The sequence below is a fragment of the Panthera leo genome, chromosome B2, assembly GCF_018350215.1.
Source record: "Panthera leo isolate Ple1 chromosome B2, P.leo_Ple1_pat1.1, whole genome shotgun sequence".
In the NCBI taxonomy this organism is placed as follows: Eukaryota; Metazoa; Chordata; class Mammalia; order Carnivora; family Felidae; genus Panthera; species Panthera leo.
The window spans coordinates 141,081,175-141,104,050 of NC_056683.1; the positions used below are offsets into that span (position 1 = coordinate 141,081,175).

At 44.8% G+C, this 22,876-nt stretch overlaps 1 protein-coding gene and 1 pseudogene across 3 annotated transcripts in view; one reads left to right on the forward strand and one right to left on the reverse strand.

Moving 5' to 3' along the window:
* LOC122220530 (palmitoyltransferase ZDHHC14) overlaps positions 1-22,876 on the forward strand; it is a 533,561-nt gene that overhangs the window by 148,679 nt on the left and 362,006 nt on the right. For all 3 annotated transcript variants that reach the window (XM_042940151.1, XM_042940161.1, XM_042940162.1), the window contains exon 2: positions 21,336-21,496. In XM_042940151.1, the coding sequence (XP_042796085.1) occupies positions 21,336-21,496 (161 nt within the window). The remainder of the gene's footprint in view (positions 1-21,335; positions 21,497-22,876) is intronic.
* On the reverse strand, positions 2,975-3,059 carry LOC122220890 (annotated as a pseudogene).

Sequence of the window (22,876 nt, forward strand, 5' to 3'; positions counted from 1 at the left end):
AGGAAGGACATTCACTACTTGCTCCCACATTGGCACCAGTCTTGAAGTGGCCCCCTTTCCTCCTCCCTACTTCAGAATGGGTGAACCCATCTTCCGATGGACTAACGCATATGCACAAAGGGTTTGTTGGGAAGGCTGGTTCCACTCGTCAGACCTACAGGCAGAGCTGATAGCCGAGTTATTGAACAGCTGCTGGAGCAAGGGCTTGGGGGCCTCGAACCTGGGCAGACATTAGCTTAACTGCCGGGTCATGGAGAGGTCCGTGGGGTGTGGGGAGAAGGACTGAGGCAGGGAATGATGGCTGGGGCACACTGAGGTGCTTGGACACCATGTTTGGTGCCACAGAAATGTGCTTCTGTGTAGCTACCTGGCTATGTATTTCTCTTCCTAAAAGTAGCAGTTCGTAATACTTTGGGGGCACAAACCTCTTAAAGAATCTGTGCATCTTCTCCCAAGAGACTGGGAAACCCATAAACTCCAGATTGAGACACGCCCTAAAGTAGGGCTTGGCCTCTTCTCTCATTGCTGGGAGCCTGCTGGAGCCTCAGCCCAAACCCTCCAGCTGGGTGACCTGAAGGCAGGTTACCACGTCAGGGCTGGCTGCCTCAGAGCCCCAACCCCCTCCCAGATTTGCGGCTCCTCTTGTGTACTGTTTTTGTTTTTTTTTTTAAGTTTGTTTATTTTGAGAGAGAGAGAGAGCACTCATGCAAGTGAAGGAGGGTTAGAGAGAGAGGGAGAGAGAGAATCCCAAGCAGATTCTGCACTGTCAGCTCAGAGCCTGACTTGGGGCTCAATCTCACCACCTGTGAAATCATGACCTGAGCCAAAATCAAGAGATGAGACACTTAGCCAACTGAGCCACCCAGGCACCCCTCTTATCTACTCATAAGAAGAGGCTGACTTCTCAGCTCATTTGTAGAACAGCAGTGATTGATATCCCTTGGTTCAGTTTACCTATTTTCCTAGGTTCCGACCCACATGTCCTATTTAATAACTCTTCCCTTTGACAAAGCATTTTTGCAAAGCTCGCTGCTATATTTAACCAACATCAAAATCCTGTCCTCTTGCTCAGGGAAAACACATTCCACTGAGGGAAGAAGGGGGGGGGGCAGAATCCTAAGTGATGGAAACTACTGCTGGACAAAGTCTTTAAGAACTGTCCAGAATGAGCATGACAGCCACGAACTTTTGCCGCTAAGCACTTAGGCACAACTAGAGCCTTAAGGGCCAGCTTGGTGGCCCTCCATGGCTTGACATCACAGAGTCTCACAAGTGCTGAAGACATGAAGTGGTGTTCCTTGGCAGTCACGTGACCACTCTCTCAGGCAGTTGTCTCTGGAAATGTAAAAGATCCTCCATAGTGCTTGATGGTTCTTTTGGACTCCGCTCATTCTACTGACTGTTTAAGCCAGCTGGATGACGCCTGGCACAAGCCCCAGATGAATGACGACTTAGTCCTGTGGGAGACGCCGTCTGATCTTTTCCCCTGTCCCTTGTATCGTTCTCCAGCTTTCCTGCTTGATTCTCCAGCTTTGCCATCTGCTTGGCAAAACTCAGGGAATGCGCGGCAGTCATTTGATTTATTGTGCTTTTCATGACAGTAACATCTTCCAAACACTCCACCCGGATAGCCAGGCATGACTTCCTTTGCCTAAACCCCTGTTGTTGGGCTCTCATTAAATATGCTTTTCTCAGATGTCACTCCATCATATCCCAGAAGGTTATTTTCATGATTTTCCCTAGAACTAATGAACACTATTTGCCTTTTGACCTCCTCCTTTAGGAAATTAATAGTCATGTTTGCCACTGGGCAGTGCTCAGGAACTTGTTTATTTAAAAATGAGCTGAAAAGATCTGTATCTCAGAAGTGTGTGGCTTAAAAGAAAACTCAAGTAAAGAGACAGTCTAAAAGTTTAGCCGCAGAAGAATAGACATGGAAAAGTGCAAGTAGATGAGTGGGCTGGCCAAGGCATTAATTGGTCAGCATGGTATTTTTCAGTTTTTTTCCAATGAGTTCAAAGAGTTTTCCTAGAAAGTATATCACTGTACCCAGTAGTATCTAGTAAAAATAGCCAGGCTTCTAGATGTTACCTGGCACCTTCCACCTGTCCTCATGTGAGGTTCTTTGTCTCTCCTGCTTGACAGGAATGTAAATCAGAGTAGTATTTTCAGTTACTGTGGCTTCTCTTGAAGTGGGGGCTTTGGACTTTCTGCACCCCACCCTCTTCTCATGAGAACTGAGTTATTCCTTGAGCATAGCCTGGGCATTTGAGGAAGCGTCTCTTTTTTCATAAATGAGAGTTTTGCTTTAGCATTGTACTCATCAGGACCCCCAGAAGCAAGACTAACCAATGCCATGTTTGTTTGACACAACTACCTTTGGAAATAACAGGAGTGGTCTTCACCATTCAGTGTCAAAGCTTGTTTAACAGGGATTCTGGGGGTACAAGCACTGCTCTGTGTAGAAACTATGGAGCTGGTTATTTCTCAAATGGAATAGAGAAGCAGAACCTGAGAGCAGTCTTCTTGACCTTGGAGCACGAAGGCGGTCTCCCTCGTTAGTCCTTACTGAAACTCAGAGTGTGTCCTAAGCGGTTAAGGATCTGTGTGTCCCTGGAGGCACAGAAACCAAAACGTGGCCTGCACCCCTTCCCTATGTCCCACGCATCAGAGGCTCTGGCCCTCCGCCTGTCACAGCTGCCCCATGCCTTTCCTTGGACGGAGCTGCTATCTTCCCAGTGTTTCACCCCACAGGTCGGGGCTCCAGCCCACGCTCACAGCAGTCAGGATCCTGTGCCTAGCTGTCTTTTGGCACGTCTATGAATCATTTCCTTTCCTGCCCATCTGCTGGTGATCCATCACTGAGAGGTGCTGTCTCTCATGACTCCTGGGCGTGTCTTCTCCCCAAACTGGGCAAGGCACCTCCAGGCGAGATCAAGTTTCAGGTTTTCTAGGCATTCTTGATTATATATAATGAGGGTAATTGGATCATTATAAAAAGGTGAAAACAGGTACAACTGTTACTACACTTGATCTTAGCCAAAAGGCTGAGAAGCGATCAACTGTTACTATATTTACTGAGAAAATGTAGAGGGCCCAGATCAGAACTCATGGTTGCCAGGGGCTTGGAGGGGGGATGGGAGAAATAGGTGAAAGGGGTTAAGAGGTACAGTCTTCCAGTTATAAAATAAATTTAAGACATGGACATGTAATGTACAGAATATGGAATATAGTCGATAATATGTCAACAACTTTGGTGACTCATGGTAACTAGACTTTTTGTGGAGATCATTTTGTACTATATATAAATATCAAATTTCTATGTTTTATACCTGAAATGAATACAATATTGTAGGTCAATAATTCTTTGATTAAAAAAAAATAAATGCAGACCTTATTGTGATATAATTGAGAGAATGTGCCATGAGCACATGGGCTTTGAAGACAGCCACATCTGATTTGAATTCTCATTCTGGATCCATCATAGCTGTATGTCTTCAAATTAGTGAACTTTGTATTACTTAGTTTCCTCATCTGTCAAATGGTCTCAGTAATAATGCCAAGGTCATAGACTTTTTTGTAGAGAGTTCATGAACTATAATACGTGAAACTGCTTCAAGTGTAGATTTTTGATCAACAACTGGGAATTTCTTTCCTCTCCCTGAAGTCTCCCTGTCTAGTTGCCTGTTACTTAAAAAAAATTTTTTTAATGTTTATTTTATTTTTGAGAGAGAGAATGAGCAAGCTAGCATGAGCAGGGGAGGGGCAGAGAGAGAGGGAGACACAGGATCAGAAGTAGGCTCCAGGCTCTGAGCTGTCAGCACAGAGCCCAATGCAGGGCTTGAACTCATGAACCACAAGATTATGACCTGAGCCAAAGTTGGACACTCAACCAAGTGAGCCACCTAGGCACCCCACTGCCTGTTACTTTAAAAACTGTGTGACCACCTCTATGCACCTTCCAAGGGCGGTCTTTCCCTCTGTATCTGTCTGATTTGACCTTGCTGTCTAATGGGCTGGATAATTACATGGTAGGAGTCCTCCCCACCATCAGGGAAGAAAAATGCCTTCTTCTTCTTCTTCTTCTTCTTCTTCTTCTTCTTCTTCTTCTTCTTCTTCTTCTTCTTCTTCTTCTTCTTCTTCTTTTTCTTCTTCTTCTTCTTCTTCTTTTATTTTATTTATTTATTTTTTGTTAGTGCAAAAGCTCTATGAAAGCAGAATAGCCAAAATAGCGTGGTCAGTGTTTCGGGGGACAAAAGGAATCATCTGTTAATGAACAGTAAGTGATGCCCCTTTAGACAAGGGAAAAATTAATTAGCAGCCCCCAACAACAACCCAGTGTCCAAAAACTCATGGTAAATTTCATTTTGTTCATTTTTAATTTCAATTTTGTTTTTATTTCCACCAAATATGCGCTTCTGTAGCTGTCCTTACCCAATGGCCACCAACTTGGTGTCAGAGGGTTCATGTGCCTGTTAATTTGCTCACCTCATTTTGTTTTTATTCCTTTCCTTTTGGGAAATAGAATTTTTCCCCCTTACGTGCGTGTGTAGCTTTCTTCTTCTCTACTCAAAGACACCATATTTTCACTTTGTGTAAGTTATCATGTACTGTTTTTTCAAATATTGGTGTCTCTGCCATCGCAAACGCCATTGTCCTGTGAGTTTGTGAGTGAAGTGGCTTAGCCATCCAAACTCACATGTGGCTCTGTCCAAACGATTGGCTACTATCATCTACGTCTAAGACATTTACGATGATGGATACATGAAAAACCAAATCCTCAACTCCTCTTCAATCTTAGAGAAATATTATAAAGGAAATTTACCTGGTAATTCTTGCTCTGCAAAAGGAAGTGGGTGGCCCTCCTTCTCCCCCAGTACTAGGGGAAAAGCAACCACGATGTCTGGGTGAGGAGAGAGCTTTATTTAGCAGGGTAGGAGAGAGCTGTCAGCAGAAGTAGGGAATACACACTGAGATGAATGTCTCCTCATATTCATGCCTGGTTTCTTGAACTTTTCAACTGCATGATGGTCTTTGCAGCTCACCACCCACAGTGTGGAACCACATCTCTCAGGTTGCCCCAAGGATTCTATTTAATGCAATTCAGTAAATATTTACAGAGTGCCCGCCCTGCAGCAGGGAGTGTCTGGGGTGCTGGGGATACAGCAGTGATTCAGCTACCTGCAAAGACCCCTTCCTGCTGGACTTGCCCTTGCAGTGGAGTCCAGTCTAGGTAGGGTCTGAGAATGCCCCACCTTATCACTTGGCAGTCAACCATGCAAGGCCTGGACACAGTAAGTACAGTGAAGGGTTTTGTGGCCCTGTGTTCTTGCAGATGCCATTCCTCTTTGCTGATCTAACTTTTGCTTAGCCATCAATATCCTTTCCAGAAAGCCTTCTTTGATCCCATCCAGGCTAACAAAGCTAGTCCCCTTCAGCATTCCCTCAGTACACTCTGTACCCGTGTCACCAAACTTGCTGTTGTGTTTATAGTTAACTGCTCTGGGGGTCTGTCTCTCCTATTAGAATGTGAGCCCCTTGAGGGGCACCTGGGTGGCTCAGTCGGTTAGGCGTCCAACTTCAGCTCAGGTCATGATCTCGTGGCTTGTGAGTTCGAGCCCCTCGTTGGGCTCTGTGCTGACAGTTCAGAGCCTGGAGCCTGCTTCAGATTGTGTGTCTCCCTCTCTCTCTGCCCCTCCCCCACTCATGCTCTGTCTCTGTCTCTCTCTCTCTCTCTCTCTCTCTCAAAAAAGGAATAAACAATAAAAAAAAAAGAATGTGAGCTCCTTGAGAACAAGGATCTTGTCTTGATCTTCTTGTATCCTTGGCATTGGGCCTGGTGTGTTGGTATGTAGTACATGCTCAATAAAAGTGAGAGCAATTGGATGAAGGAAGGAATGATGATCGGTGACATCAGACATCCACAGTATCCACGGTACCTGCTCTGCATCTGTAAAACTTTCCAAAACTCACACAAAGGCCAAACATTTCTGAGGTACTCTTCTTCATGACACCCAAGACCACTTTTGCATAGCACTAGCTTCTGGACACTGAAAGGGAAGGACGTTGCCCAGTGTGATGGGTTGGGGCGGGGAGCACGCTCTGCAAGAGAGACCTCAGTCATTAGGTGTAAAACTATGTTCGCTGCTTGGACAAACCCAGGAGAGCAGACAGAGGTCCTGGGGGTGGGGTCGCTGAAAGCCAAAGCTCTCAGCTTTGGAAACTGGGAACAACAGCTAGCAGGAGGGAGGAGAGAACAGACCATGTAAACAACTATCAGTGGTACCGGCAGCACCCCACCCACACAGGGCCACATCCCAGCAGAGAACCTGATGTCACCAGTGTCTTGGGACAGAGGAGAAGGCTCACTGATGCTCAGTGTGCAGTGTAAAACAAGGCAGAGAATTTTCATCCCAAAAAGGTTTTCCTGAACATATCATGATTAAACTAATTTGTATTTAGTTGAAAATGTCTCTGCATTGAATAGTCCATTCGGCTCATCACAGAGCTGTCCAGCACCCGGGTTCAACGCCATGAACATGGCCAGGGTTGGAGAAGTTTAATTTGTGCAGCTTTTCATCCTGAAGGTCTCCTTCCCCATCCTGCCATCCTTGGACCCAACCCCAACCCAAGGAAAGGAAAAGAGACCATACAAGGAGTCTGAGACCCCAGATCTCCAGAGGGCTTGCCAGGATATGAGGATGCCCATGTCATGGCACGTGTGGCCGTGCACCTCGGGCGTCCTTCTCAGCTGTCTCCTTGGGGTTGGCTTTGCTTTTAATTGTGACATAGGAGCACCAGGGTGTTAATATCTAACTGTCCAGTTTAAGATGGAAACCCACAAGGGTGGCTAAAGGAGAACTTTCCCCAGTCACATGCCTGTGAGAAAATGTGCAGACGAGAGATGGGAGGTAACTCGAGTTTTGTATCTTTAAATATATGATACTCTGCACCTCGCCACCTGCCGATCTAATTACAGACACCTGCAGAAATCCAGGGCTTTAGCCCTTTGTGGTTTTGATCTAACCCGGAATATGCATTATTGTGAAGCATCTTCTTTATTGATACTTGATGTTTTTTGAAAGCAGAGACAGATTCTAATATTTGGCATTCCCTCCCCCCCCCCCTTTTTCGGTTCAATGAGAATGTATGCATTTATTTTTAATCATATATTTTCTGCTGCAAAAATAAGCCATGTTTAATTAAGAAAATTTAGAAACTACCAAAAAGGACATATGCTCTGCAAAATCACCCTCATATCTTTCACCATGGATAATGAGGTAATGTTTTAGGGCACAGACTTTCCTTTGTGAATATACATATGCGTTTGAAACAAAAATGGGATCATCTCATGTCTACTTTGTATCTCGTGTGTTCTAGATGCCTATTCAGGTCATTCGACCAATATTTATTCAAGGCCTACTATGTGCTGAACTCAGTTGTAGGCACGGTGGGTTACGTCTGGGAACGAAGCAGGCAAAAATTCCTCGTGACTTTGAGTTTTTCTCTGGTGGGAGAGTCAGACAGTGAAGAAGGTGATGTGGACAGTTCGTGGGCCAAGCAGGCTTAAGTGATAGGAGGGAAGATAAAGCCGGGAAAGGGCCAGGAGTGCGGGCGTGTTGGCGGTAGGAGGGCTGGGAGTTTACCCAGTGCAGTCAGATGTGGTCAGAGAAGGTTCTGCTGAGAAAGTGATATTTGAGCAAAGACTTGGAGGAGTGGAGGAGCTCTGTGGCTCCCCGCAGGATGGCTTCTAGGCGGAGGGCACCGCAAAAGCCCGGGCAAGCAGGAGTGGCAGCCTGCGAGGCCCATAAAGGGATATGAGGAGGGAGCAGAGTGTGAAAGAGGCGGGTAGAAGATGAGGTCAAAGGTAATGAGCCAGGTGCAGTAGTTGCCAGAGGGGCAACGGGACCGGACAGCTTTCATGGCGTAGCTCTTGCTGATGGGATAGACAGTGGGGGATGGGCGTGGAAGCCAGGGGAGGGGAGGATGTCTGGAAAGTGTTGCTTTGGTGGGAGGGCGTCAGGGACGAGACTGAGCCACAAACCTCAGACCCCTCTGAGTAAAAAAGCAATTCAGAAAAGTGTGAAGACGTGCTAGGATTCCTTCACCAGTTCATTTCATTCACATTAAAAAAAATATTATCACAATATCACAATAGTGATACATGATTTTAAAACTGCTGTCCAGGGGAGCCTGGGTGGCTCAGTCAGTAAAGTGTCCGGCTTCGGCTCAGGTCATGATCTTGCGGTTCGCAGGTTTGAGCCCCACATCGGGCTCTGTGCTGACAGCTCAGAGCCTGGAGCCTATTGTCTTCTCTCTCTGCCCCTCCCCTGCTTGCACTCTGTCTGTTTCTGTCTCTCAAAAATAAGTAAACATTAAAAAGCCCTGCTATCTAAATAAGTCTAAAATAGCCATATACAATATACCATGTACAATACAGGCTCCAAGTGATTAGAGAGTGCTGTCTTATTTGGCACATTTTTCCCTCAATGAGTCATGTTAAAATGTTGGCACCTTAGATTTGATAAAATACAGAATTATGAATAGAGCTTTAGTCCTGCTGAGACTTCTGTACAGAGTTGCCAGAATAGTTGGAGCAGACATCCCTTCATGTGTGACACAGTTGTGTTTGTAGTTAACTGCTTTGGGGTCTGTCTCTCCTATTAGAATGTGAGCCCCTTGAGGGGCACCTGGGTGGCTCAGTCGGTTAGGCATCCGGCTTCAGCTCAGGTCATGATCTCGTGGTTTGTGAGTTCGAGCACCTCATTGGGCTCTGTGCTGACAGTTCAGAGCCTGGAGCCTGCTTCAGATTGTGTGTCTCCCTCTCTCTCTGCCCCCCCCCCCCACTCATGCTCTGTGTCTCTCTCTCTCTCTCAAAAAAAGGAATAAACAACAACAACAACAAAATGTGAGCCCCTTGAGAACAAGGATCTTGTCTTGATCTTCTTGTATCCCTGGCATTGGCCCTGGTGTGTTGGTATGTAGTACGTGCTCAATAAAAGTGTGAGAGCAATTGGATGAAGGAAGGAATGATGATCGGTGACATCAGACATCCACAGTATCCACGGTACCTGCTCTGCATCTGTAAAACTTTCCAAAACTCACACAAAGGCCAAACGTTTCTGAGGCACTCTTCTTCATGACACCCAAGACCACTTTTGCATAGCACTAGCTTCTGGACACTGAAAGGGAAGGACGTTGCCCAGTGTGATGGGTTGGGGCGGGGAGCACACTCTGCAAGAGAGCACACTTAGCATTCTGTTTAGGACTGGGGCAAATGCGGTCTCTCCTCCCGCCACTCTGTTGAAGCCCCCACCCCCAATCTCAGCAAGTCCCAGGGTGCGGGGCTTCCTGCAGGGACCTCTCTGGTCCTGCCATTTCTTATGGGTCCAGGATGCACTGAAAGCAATGTGATAGGCCTACCATGACCAAATAGCTCAACAGCCATACTCCATCCGAAATGACACAATCGTCAGAGTTAGGACTCTAAGGGAAAATCTGGGATGTATGGTCACCATGCCTAAGTAATCACATTAGGTCATTAAAGAGCCAGTCTTGAGGCAGAGAAATACTGGCTTTCCTCCCTGAGATTCACACACTAGCCTGAAGCCTTTGGCTTCCTGGAATCTTAAATCAAACTCAAAAATCACTTGGCAAAATCCCTGAAATGCCAGGATCCCCCTAATCAGCTCTCGCACTTTCTCAACAATGGATGGGTATGTTGGACTGTTTACACGCTGTGAATTGAAACCTGTATTCTCAGCTCCAGAGTCCCAGGTTCTGTGGTATCATTGGACCTATCTGGGTGGTCCGGGAGGCCCCGGGTTTAGGATAATGATACTGATTTTTGTTACATAGCAGCTGCACAGGCTTCAGGCAAGATCGTGCTGTTTGGGGGCGAGCCTGCAGTGACCACATGCAGCTGGGAGGCCTGCGGGGAGAAACCAGATTCCTGAGCAACTGTCCCCTCCTGAGTCCGTGAGCTTTGCCTGCCTTCTGAACAGTTTACAAATGTCTCTGTGGAGTTCTGCCCTCACCCAGCCTTCCTCTCTGGGTTTGAGCTTTTCCTCCTAGTTTTATTTTGATATATTTCCCCCTCTTTCCCTGGATTCATTTATTTAAGTTCCTTCCTTCCAGGGGTGCCTGGGTGGCTCAGTCGGTTAAGCAGCCTACTCTTGATCTCAGCTCAGGTTATGATCTTGAGATTTGTGAGTTCAGGCCCCGTGCTGGGCTTTGCGCTGACAGTGCAGAGCCTGCTTGGGATTCTCTCTCTCTCTCTCTCTCTGCCCCTCCCCTGCTCATGCTCGCTCTCCCTCTCACTCTCTCTTTCAAGATAAATAAATAAACTACAAGTTAAAAAAAATTCCTTTCTTCTGGATCATATTTGTAGATTCATCATTAAGAACAATTAGTGAGAAGGGGGCTTTTCAGACACTGGAGGTGTCTTACAGGGAAATGGTACTCTTAGGAGCTTTATGAAATCATCGTTTTTCCCCATTCTAGAGCTGTGAGTGGACATTATTTCTGAATCCACTTTTTCTCTACTTGTCTCTAGGTGATGTGCTTATCTTTGGCCTATAGTGGTACATTTATTTCTAAGTGTGTGATTAAGGGACAAATCATACAATTAATGGTGTTCATGTCCCTCCCTATAAATGAAAAATACATTTATTTTATAATGACTCATATGAAAAGGAGAAAGATCATTTCTATTATAACCCTTATAACCTCTACTCCTCACAAGGCTACTCTGTTATTATTTCAGACATGTGAGTCATTGGCTTAGATTATTTCATTTTATGATTATTTGCCCTGTTACCGAAAGGCATTGCAACCAAGATTCTGGAATTTAAAATAATGGGTTAACTTTGTGATTTCTGAAACAGAAACGTCTTTTGTTAGAGTACAGCATCACGGAAGTGAAGCCGCCTCCCCCTCCTGTGTAAACTTCAAGTGCATGCCTGGTTTCTGTGTGTAAAGAATAGTGAATCTGGTGTTTATACTTACATGTGTACTGGACAGAACACGAATATCAGATGTAGGCCATGTGGTCAGGGGTCATGAGCTGCAATTAACAGGACTTTTTTCTGTATGTGTATCCATTTGCAGGCAAAAAAAATTAAAAGATGACACAAATTGTTTTGAGATGGGAAAAGATTCTCTACTTTTTGTTCCAAAGGCCACTTGGTTTTAATGTCTCTGCTACATCTTGTTAATGTTTTGTTTTGTTTTGTTTTTCATTTTAAGTAAAGCTAATCTTCCCTCAAAGAATGTATTGTGGAAAAACAGAGAGACCTGGCTACCCAATAATGAAATCCAGATTTCCTATCTGAAATGTTTCAGAAATTTAGACCAAGGAGTCTCATCCAAGGAATCAGTTTTATGTCAAATTCTAACCTATGAACCAGTCTCTAAATATGAATGCTCAATTAATGACAGTGTTGATTCTGGGATGTCAGTATCTGTTTAATGGTTAAAAAAAATCATAATTAATGACAAAACACATGGATTACGTACATAGTCTCGGATAACCCAGCATCCAGGCAGCAGTCCCACCCTTCGCGAATAAACATCAAAACAGAATCAGTTATTTTCACAAAGATTTGGGAAGATGGCTAGTAGAAGTGAAAATATTCCTCCTCATCTTTTTGGCAATGCTGCATTTTCTAATTTTTACCCGGAAGGCGGCGACAGTCCCTGCTGGGTATTCAGTCATCATACCCAGAGCCTAACAGCCCCCACTGACTTGCACGGTGGGGAGGGGGGCACCGTAATGGCTTTTTATCATGTTAGCATTTCCTTTGTCTGGTGCTAAATTAGCTCATTTCTTTCATGTTATGAAAATGCATGCTTTCAGATTATTTCTTTTTCTCTCCTGCCACTTTCCCATTGAGCTTTATGAAGAGTAAGATGCTCATAGCCTGTTTTCCACAGGCCCTGGGTAGTATGTAGGTCACAAGTCTTCAGATGGAACGAGGACTCCATTTGGTGTTTATATCTTTGACAGCTGCATCATCATCTTGTATCAAATCCAGGCCCTCGGGGGAAGGAGTCTTCCTCCCCACAGATGGTGCTCAGAATTGGAGATCCCAGCCACAGTTGCTCAGAAATGTGAAGGAGCCATTTTCAAGTTGTCTGAGCTCGGGCTAAGAATCTTCTTCTTGCTGGGATGTGCCTGGGGTTTCCCATTAGTCTTGCCTCCTTCCAGAGGTCTAGCGATCACTGTCCTGGGCAGGATCTTTACCGGAAAACAGGTGTTTTCTGCTTTCTCTAAGCAGCGGTTTGAAGGTGCCTGGGTAGCACTGATCTCATCATTTGCTTAGGGCCGTGAATTCTTTGTAGAACGCTTTGTAGAAAGAGCGTTGTCCAGGATTTCAAAGACAAACTAGACATTGTTCTTTGTCACACAGAGGCTGGTTGGAATGGGGACTGTCACAAGCACCCAGTATTGTACAAAGTTGTACCAACATAAGGCGCTTTCTCTGCTAGGACTTCAGGGCATGGAGTGGGTTAGGGGCTCTAGTTAATGCTCACAGGATGCATACGTATTGCACACTCAATTCAGTGAACTAGAGAGAATCTACTCCTTCTCTTGGCCAGAGAAGCCTCCTGGACAGGGCATACCCTTAGCACCCGTTTGAAGGAAGTTTCCTGCAACTCCCTTAATCTTGTGCCCAGCAGGCTTAGAAGATAGAAAAATGAGTTCTAAACACAAAATGCATTGTTGATGTTGAGAGTGTGCCTGATTTGACTTTCTTCCTCTTTTCCCTGTTACTATAAAATTCGGTTGAATGGGGATCATTCATTCAGTCACTTAGCAAGTATTTTCCAGGCACCTGCCCTATGTGAAGCATTGTGCTGGGGGTTGTGAAGGACACAGCCGTGAGCAAGGCCAAGTCTTGCCCTCCAGGACCTCCAGTCCAATCAGGTGCATGGGGCATGTCCACCAACACCACAAGTACCACAGAGAGGAGCAAACAAAATATTACAGAGGCGCAGAGAAAGAAGCCATCACTTCTGCTTGGGGTTGAGCCAAGAAAAAATTTTCACAAAGTCTTTATAGGAACTTGAACATTGGGTGTCGGGGCATTCCAGCCACAAGGGCTGGGTGAGCAGATGCCTGTGGGGGAAGGCCGAGGGGTCATGGACGCCTGAGAAAGAACATGAACTTAACTTAGTGGGAAAAGGGGAGTCACTGCAGGCTTTGGGGCAGAGATGCATGGTGTAGAGCTGACAGGTGGTTAGGGCAGGTTGAAGTGGGGGCCTGACAGGCAGAGGGCTGAGACGGTGTGCCAGCTGTCCCCCAGGCTGGAGAACCCGAGGAAGACAGTGCGTGGGACTTACTCCTTGAGGTGCCTGCAAGGATGGAGAGGGGCGAAGTGAGGCTGTAGGGTATGCTTCGGGCAGGACGAAGGCTGCCTTCTCTCTAATTAATAAGAGGGAGGGATGATGCGGTGCCCATGGGGCAGTGCAGTGAGGTTCCTGCGGGGGCTTCTGAGAAACTCACAGACTCAAGAGAGAGCTGGGTTAAACATCGGGGGGGCCCACAAGTGCAAAGCCACCTTGCAACAGGGCTTGCTTTTCAAACCAGCACTTCCTGATCTCCCTTCCTGCTCCTTGTCCTTTCTTCTCTAGCCACCAGTGTCTAGAAAGGGCACTTGGCCAAGTTAGAGGTCTCCACCATGAATTGGGATTGCCACATTTTTAATTACTTAAACGAGACCGCTTGCCACTTACAGTGACCAAAGGACTTCTCGTCACCTTCATCTCATGACCAGAAAAGTCAGGGGACCAGCCTGAGTTTTTACCCAGGGGCAGGAGCAGGTTTCAAAGGAAGACCAAAAAAGTTGTATTTAAGATTCACATGTGATCCCTCACAGTCAGAAGCCCTGGTGGGTGGTAGCCATTCACTTGTCAACTAGACTCTCCCCGTTCCTCCTTTCCTGGGTAGGTCATAATTAATCTGCACCCCAAGTACAAATAACTCAAACCACAATGTACTATCTCTGGGAAGAGAATGTGCCAGGGGACAGAATACTCAAGTTAAAGACAATGATATCTCATTTTGAATGTCACATATTAGCAACCTAGGGCGGTGGACATCCTTGGTGGGAGATGGGGGTGCAGGTAGAGGCCATGGGAGACTCCAGAGCTGTCATCCTGGAGAAGTGGGTGGCCCTTAAAGATAACAGCCCCACATGCAGTGGACTTAGGACAACAAGAAGCCATATAGGACGTGGCTTACTCATTAACTACATCTTGCTCTATGGAGGCAACCTCTGGGACTTTGAGCAGGCATCCTTTGAGGTCAACCAAGTAACATTTCAGACCTAAAAGGGAAAGACAGATATGCTGTAACCCAAGATCTGCTAAACCACCTCCACGGGGGGTTTCTGACAGCACTGAAGTATCCTGCATCCTTGGAGAAGCCAAATGGAACTAAATAAATCACAGCCTGCAATATTCATGATGGATCACATCCTACTGACCAGTGGCCCCATCATATTGTCCTGCTGTGCCCTGGGTGCTGCTGCATAACAACTCTTCCAACTGTTTCTTATTCAAACTCATTAATAACAAGAAGGGAGGAATGTTGACCTGTTTTATTCTCTGCCATTATTCAAATAGGCATCCTCCTGTTGAATTTGGAATTTAAATTATGGAAAATCATATTCTACACAATTAATCATTTTCCTAACCATTTTGTAAAAAGAATATATACAGGGTGCCTGGGTGGCTCAGTTGGTTAAGCATCTGACTCTTGATTTCGGCTCAGGTCATGATCTCAGAGTTTGTAGATTTGAGCCCCACATCAGGCTCTGCACTGTTGAAGCCTGCTTGGGATTTTCTCTCCTCTCACTCTGCCCCTTCCTGGCTCGCTCTCTCTTTCTGTCTCTCAAAAATAAATAAATAAACATTAAAAAAATTAATACGCATGCGTGCACACACACACATATACACACACACACACATAGTCCACCTAGAGTAGATTCTTTTATACTAAAAAATACTTTAGGGCTACAGATTCAGAAGGGCACATGCACCCCAATGTTTACAGCAGCATCATCAACAATAGCCAAATTGTAGAAAGAGCCCAAGTGTTGGGATGAATGGACAAAGAAGAAGTGGTATGTACGTATGGAATATTACTCAGCCATTAAAAAGAATGAAATCTTGGGGCACCTGGGTGGCTCAGTTGGTTGGGTGTCCGACTTCGGCTCAGGTCATGATCTCGCGGTCCGTGAGTTTGAGCCCCACGTCAGGCTCTGTGCTGACAGCTCAGAGCCTGGAGCCTGCTTCGGATTCTGTGTCTCCCTCTCTCTCTGACCCTCCCCCATTCATGCTCTGTCTCTCTCTGTCTCAAAAATAAATAAATGTTTAAAAAAATTAAAAAAAAAAAGAATGAAATCTTGCCATTTGCAATGATGTGGATGGAGCTAGACTGTATTATGCTAAGTGAAATAAGTCAATCAGAGAAAGACAAATATCATATGATTTCACTCATATGTGGAATTTAAGAAACAAAACAGATGAATACAGGGGAAGGAGGGGAAAAAAGAGAGAGGGAAGCAAACCGTAAGAGACTCTTAACTATAGAGAATAAACTGAGGGTTGCTGGAGGTGAGGTGGGAGGGGAGATCAGCTAGATGGGTGATGGGCATTACGGAGGGCACTTGTTATAATGAGCACTGGGTGTCATATGTAAGTGATGAATCACTAAATTCTACTCCTGAAACCAATATGATCATATATGTTAACTAACTAGAATTTAAATAAAAACTTGAAAGGAAAAAAAATATTTTAGGGCTAATATAAATAAATGGAAATCCATTAATACCAGGGTCAGTTTTATGCCTTTGATATGGACTGTGTTTATTTCTGATTGTGGTACACCAGCACATTTCCAAGGCTTCATACAGTGGTAAGGTTGTTTTTTTATATGACAATAAGTATAACCAAGGTAATGTCATACTTTATGCCACAAATACCTTTTAATGACCCTCTAGAGCTTGAGTTCCTTGCTCTTAACTCCAGGATGATATCACAGTCAGAGATTTAATCAATAGACTTGCAGCAATCGATTTTTATTACCAGCTCTTCATAAAAGTTCCATGTCACTGTCCAAACATGGACTTACAGTCTAAATAACGTAATAGACACGCCCTGAGGAGCACCTATCCCCGAAGCCCACCGCACCACACCGCGTCATAGAGCTGGGATTCAGCCCCATATGAACATTTGGATTCCAAGTTTGATTCAGTAGTAAATGTGCTTTTGATTGTCACTTTATGCTGAATCTTAGTGGGGCCATCTTTTAAAATCTTCTCTCTAATTGTCTAATTCCTATTGCAAGAAAATGTTCCCTTTACGAAGCCAGGAGTATATACTAAGGGCTATTTACCAGATTATGGTGTCCTCAGTCTCTTAAATGTTTGGTTATTTAACTTGAAGCTTTTCACATTTTTTAAGAAAAATCGGAAGCCCATTAAAGGGTATTAATTATGTTAGTATTTTCCAGAAAACACTCGAGGAAAGCAATGATTTTTTTTAATGTAGAGCAAAATCAGTTGAATTTAAAAAGTCCTTTCCATAATTGAACTGAGTGCTTTCACAAAGTGCTTATCTTTAGGTTAGAGAGTCTTGTGTTCCTTTTATCTACATTCTTTGTATCTTCTGGCCCTCTTTGCCAAATACACTGTTCTACTAAGAGATTCTTCTAAGAATCTCTGAGGATGTTCAAAAAGGTTATAAGTGTCTGGAAGTTTGGGCAGGGTCACACTGATGCAGGAATGACAGTGAACAATTTTTTATGGTTTCCTGTGAGTCCCATGAAGAGAAGTCACAACTGACAATCCAGCGAGTGAAATGTGACACGAGAGACCGGTGATGGTTGTTTCATTCTGTTTCTGCAGGGCAGTTGGTATGGGAAAGATGAACGAGATGTTACAAATGTCATAAATTGTTGTGTCTCTAAATCAGGTGTTTCTCTTGGAGACCCCAGTCTGCCTGCAGGCCATGCCTCCCAGTCGTTTTGGGGGTCACTCATCCACCTTCTTAGAGTTGTTGGAAAGTCATCTTTACCGTGACCTAGTCTTCAGGTCTCTGTCTCATTCACCATGCCTCTTCAAGACCAGATGTTCTAACATGCCTGATGCTGGCCTCGGCAAAGGGAATCATGCCCCGTGGTCCTTGAGGCCTGGACACTTTCTGGGATACCCTTGCCATCCCATCAGAGATCTCACTACCTCCTCTGCAAGCACAGCACAGGAATGGGGTGCTGGTCCCTAACATTCCCAGGACTGAGCCCCCTGTCCACCTCCTTGTCTGGAACAAAGCTTTCGTCTCTACTGTCTCTGTTTGTTTCGGCTTGAATATCTGCAAGCGTATCCCCTGGTGGGTGGCCCATCCAGAAGGTGATTTCCATTCCAGATCCTACAATCTTGTGATTCCCTGTTGTGTTCCTTGATGATGCCCATGAGGTTACTGAACGTGGTGACAACAGACTGACCACGGTCATTGCAGATCTGATCCTCACTCAGCTCCAGGCATGGCATTGGTTCCCACTCTGCCACTCGCCACCTCCGTGGAGTCAAGGGACAGTGATAATGGGCCAGGGTGCAGTGCTTAAAGCTGTTCTTGTGCCTGGATCCCCAGATCCCAGCTGGTGTAGACTAGAGTCTCCCTGACTCCTCACAGTCCTTGCTGAATGTCTGCTCCTAGGACTGAAAGACAGCGAAGGGGTTTCGTAGAATTGAGTTGGGCCATGCTCTTCAATTGGTAGCTCAAATGCCTTCTGGATATGGGTCTGTTCAAGTTTTCTATTTCTTCCTGTTTGAGTTTTGGAAGTGTGTGGGTGCTTAGGAATTTGTCCATTTCTTCCAGGTTGTCCAGTTTGTTGGCATATAATTTTTTCATAGTATTCCCTGATAATTGCTTGTATTTCTGAGGGATTGGTTGTAATAATTACATTTTCAGGAAGAAATAGAAAACTTGAACAGACCCATAACCAATGAAGAAATTGAATCAGTTATCAAAAATCTCCCAACAATAAGAGTCCAGGACCAGATGGCTTCCCAGGGGAATTCTACCAGACATTTAAAGTAGAGATAGTACCTATCCTTCTCAAGCTGTTCCAAAAAATAGAAAGGGAAGGAAAATTTCCAGACTTATTCTATGAATCCATCATTACTTTGATTCCTAAACCAGACAGAGACCCAGCAAAAAAAGAGAACTACAGGCCAATATCCCTGATGAATATGGATGCAGAAATTCTCAATAAGGTACTAACACATCGAATTCAACAGCATATAAAAAGAATTATTCACCATGATCAAGTGGGATTCATTCCTGGGCTGCAGGGCTGGTTCAACATTCACAAATCAATCAATGTGATACATCACATTAATAAAAGAAAAGATAAGAACCATATGATCCTGTCAATTGATGCAGAAAAAGCATTTGACAAAATTCAGCATCCTTTCTTAATAAAAACCCTCAAGAAAGTCGGGATAGAAGGAACATACTTAAACATCATAGAAGCCACTTATGAAAAGCCCACAGCTAGTATCATCCTCAATGGGGAAAAACTGAGAGCTTTCTCCCTGAGATCAGGAACACGACAGGGATGTCCACTCTCACCACTGTTGTTTAACATAGTGTTGGAAGTTCTAGCATCAGAATCAGACAACAAAAGGAAATCAAAGGCATCAAAATTGGCAAAGATAAAGTCAAGCTTTCACTTTTTGCAGATGACATGATATTATACATGGAAAACCCTATAGACTCCACCAAAAGTCTGCTAGAACTGATACATGAATTCAGCAAAGTCTCAGGATACAAAATCAGTGTACAGAGATCAGTTGCATTCTTATACACTAATAATGAAGCAACAGAAAGACAAATAAAGAAACTGATCCCATTCACAATTGCACCAAGAAACATAAAATACCTAGGAATAAACCTAACCAAAGATGTAAAAGATCTGTATGCTGAAAACTATAGAAAGCTTATGAAGGAAATTGAAGAAGATACAAAGAAATGGAAAAACATCCCATGCTCATAGATTGGAAGAACAAATATTGTTAAAATGTCAATACTACCCAAAGCAATCTACACATTCAATGCAATCCCAATCAAAATTGCACCAGCATTCTTCTCGAAGCTAGAACAAGCAATCCTAAAATTTGTATGGAACCACAAAAGACCCCGAATAGCCAAAGTAATTTTGAAGAAGACCAAAGCGGGAGGCATCACAATCTCAGACTTTAGCCTCTACTACAAAGCTGTAATCATCAAGACAGCATGGTATTGGCACAAAAACAGACACATAGACCAATGCAATAGAATAGAAACCCCAGAATTAGACCCACAAAAGTATGGCCAACTAATCTTTGACAAAGCAGGAAAGAATATCCAGTGGAAAAAAGTCTCTTTAACAAATGGTGCTGGGAGAACTGGACAGAAACATGCAGAAGGATGAAACCAGACCACTTTCTTACACCATTCACAAAAATAAACTCAAAATGGATAAAGGACCTGAATGTGAGACAGGAAACCATCAAAACCCTAGAGGAGAAAGCAGCAAAAGACCTCTCTGACCTCAGCCACAGCAATTTCTTACTTGACACATCCCCAAAGGCAAGGGAATTAAAAGCAAAAATGAACTATTGGGATCTCATGAAGATAAAAAAACCTTCTGCACTGAAAAGGAAACAATCAACAAAACTAAAAGGCAACCAACAGAATGGGAAAAGATATTTGCAAATGACATATCGGACAAAGGGCTAGTATCCAAAATCTTTAAAGAGCTCACCAAACTCCACACCCAAAAAACAAATAATCCAGTGAAAAATGGGCAGAAAACCTGAATAGACACTTTTCTAAAGAAGACATCCAGATGGCCAACAGGCACATGAAAAGATGCTCAATGTCACTCCTCATCAGGAAAGACACATCAAAACCACACTGAGATATCACCTCATTCCAGTCAGAGTGGCTAAAATGAACAAATCAGGAGACTATAGATGCTGGAGAGGGTGTGGAGAAAGGGGAACCTTCTTGCACTCTTGGTTTGAATGCAAACTGGTGCAGCCACTCTGGAAAACAGTGTGGAGGTTCCTCAAAAAATTAAAAATAGATCTACCCCATGACCCAGCAATAGCACTGCTAAGAATTTACCCAAGGGATACAGGCGTGCTGGTACATAGGGGCATTTGTACCCCAATGTTTATAGCAGCACTTTCAACAATAGCCAAATTATGGAAAGAGCCTGAATGTCCATCAACTGATGAATGGATAAAGAAATTGTGCTTTATATACACAATGGAATACTACGTGGCAATGAGAAAGAATGAAATATGGCCCTTTGTAGCAACGTGGATGGAACTGGAGAGTGTGATGCTAAGTGAAATAAACCATACAGAGAAAGACAGATACCATATGTTTTCACTCTTATGTGGATCCTGAGAAACTTAACAGAAGACCATGGGGGAGGGGAAGGGGAAAAAAAGTTAGAGAGGGAGGGAGGCAAACCATAGGAGACTCTTAAAAACTGAGAATAAACTGAGGGTTGATGGGTGGGAGGGAGGGGAAAGTGGCTGATGGGCACTGAGGAGGGCACCTGTTGGGATAAGCGCTGGTTGTTGTATGGAAACCAATTTGACAATAAATTTCATATTTTAAAAAAAATGCCTTCTGGAAAGCAGAAGTTTATTATATTCCACCTGCCTAAATGCCTTTAGTCTTCTTCAGAAACCGGCTTGCAAGTTCATTTCCATAGCTCATTAACCTCTTTTGGACAGATTAGCTCCAAAATATTGAAAAACGGTTTCTTGCCTTTAAAGGGTGCATTTGCGCTTCTCAGCTTTTGGACCAGGAAGGTGTTCAACTCAGGAAGGAAAGCCTGGGTCTGGGGAAGATGGTTCTAAGCCGGCGTCTTCTTGTCTTGTGCAGTTTCAGGGAAGGCCGGGAAGACGGCACAGATTCACTAGCTGTATTGATAACGCGCGGGGTACAAGCTCTTGTTCATCCTGCATTGATCGTGCAAGTGGGATGATTTTCTCTCCTCTGCCAGTGTCTTTCCCGAGTAGCACTGTGGGAGCAGAGGGCCTGGGGTTTTGTGGCTCGACAGGGAGGGTGAAGCTGTCCACAAGAGAGAATTGCAGACCTCCCCAAATGTAAATGCTTAACATAGATGAATTTTTAATGGAAATCAATTTTGCTCCTCCAAAGAAGCTTTTGGCTTCTTGGAAAATATAGACTGCTCACTGTTGATTACTGACATTATATTTCCTTTCTCTTTCCCCTCTCCTCCTGCCTTCCCAACCTGTTGGCAGCTGCCCATATCTAGCAGTGAAAATCACCCCCGCCATCCCCGTGGTTGGTGGCATTCTGTTCTTCTTTGTGATGGGGACCCTGCTTCGCACCAGCTTCAGTGACCCGGGAGTCCTTCCGCGAGCCACGCCGGATGAAGCCGCCGACCTGGAAAGGCAAATAGGTAACCTGGAAAGGCAAAAAAGCAGACGAAGGTCTGCCCTTAGCCTCGGGTCCCTTCCCACCTTGGCTCGGCCACAGTGTGGGAGGACAGGCCCAGGTGCCCGTGCAGGAGGGGCAGGCGGGACACTGGACGGTGACGCCTAGCCGGGGAGGAGTCCCGGAAGTCTTCGTTCCCGCCGCAGCAGGATGACCTGAGTAGAGGTGGGGTGTAAAGTGTCTGGAGGTAAGGCCCAGGGGCTGGCGCGCTGGAGGCGGGCTGGCGATGCCATCAAGTGAGGGTCGCCACCAAGTTCTGTTTCCCGATGCTTCTTGGAAACCCAAGCTCCTCTGAGAAGGAGCCTCTGTTACGAAAGACCCATAGTTTTAGGTGGCTGCCCTCTGCTCCCTTTATGCACTTCATGCTAGTTTCTGTAACAGAAACCTGGAGAGGTTACATCTTACGCCGCTGTCTGGGTTATCCAGCCTAGGACCCAGAACTTCCTTTATTAAGGCATGGCCAAGATACATATTTGTGATATATTATTGAGCTGAATAGCTTTGGTTTTTCTTAGATATGTATCCTAGGATTAAAAGTTTACAGCAACGCATTTTAAAACATAGTAAAACAAATCCTAATCCCTCACAGGGCAAACTTTTAAAGTTGTATTTTTGGTTAAGAAAAGAGAGATGCTTCTCGCTCTTAAAAGTTTGCATTTGTGACCATGTGGCTTGGCGGTGGTGCAGTGATAATCTGACAAGAGTGGCAGAGGGGCTGTGATCACTCCGTGTGAACATAAAGCTTAGCATGAAAACCCACCTGACAGTTCCCTCCCGCTGTTCCTCCTACACCGTGGGCTTCCCTTCCCAGGCTTACTCAGCCGAAAGACCCCCCCTGCTTTGCAGTGTAAAGAAATACAAGCGTGGGTCTTGAGAGACAGCACCTGCTGTGGTCTGCCATCCCCAAGTACCAAAGCATGACTGTGTCCTCTGAATATCTGCCTACATCCCTGTTGTCCAGGAGGGGGGGGGCAGTGAATGACTTAATGGTGGGGGTGTTTGGCGGGGGTCTGCTGGGCCACAGCCTTCTTGTGTCCTGAGGCAGGGAAGCAGAAGGAAGAATCAGCAGTGGAGAGACAGACCATCTCTTAGTCACCGCATCTTGGGATTTCAAGACATTAGTTATGAATTAATTTGTAATTTAAAGCCTTACATTTATAGCATGTGAATCATTTGCAAAGGCTACTCATGGCTATTGCTGAATTTGATCATATCCAAGCAAGTATTGGGTTATTACATCCATCTTACCAATAAGGAAACAGAGTCTCAAAGAGGCTAAATGGGAGAAAGTGGCAGAGCCAGAGCCTTGAACCCAGGTCTCCTGGGTCTCAGCCCTTATTCTTTC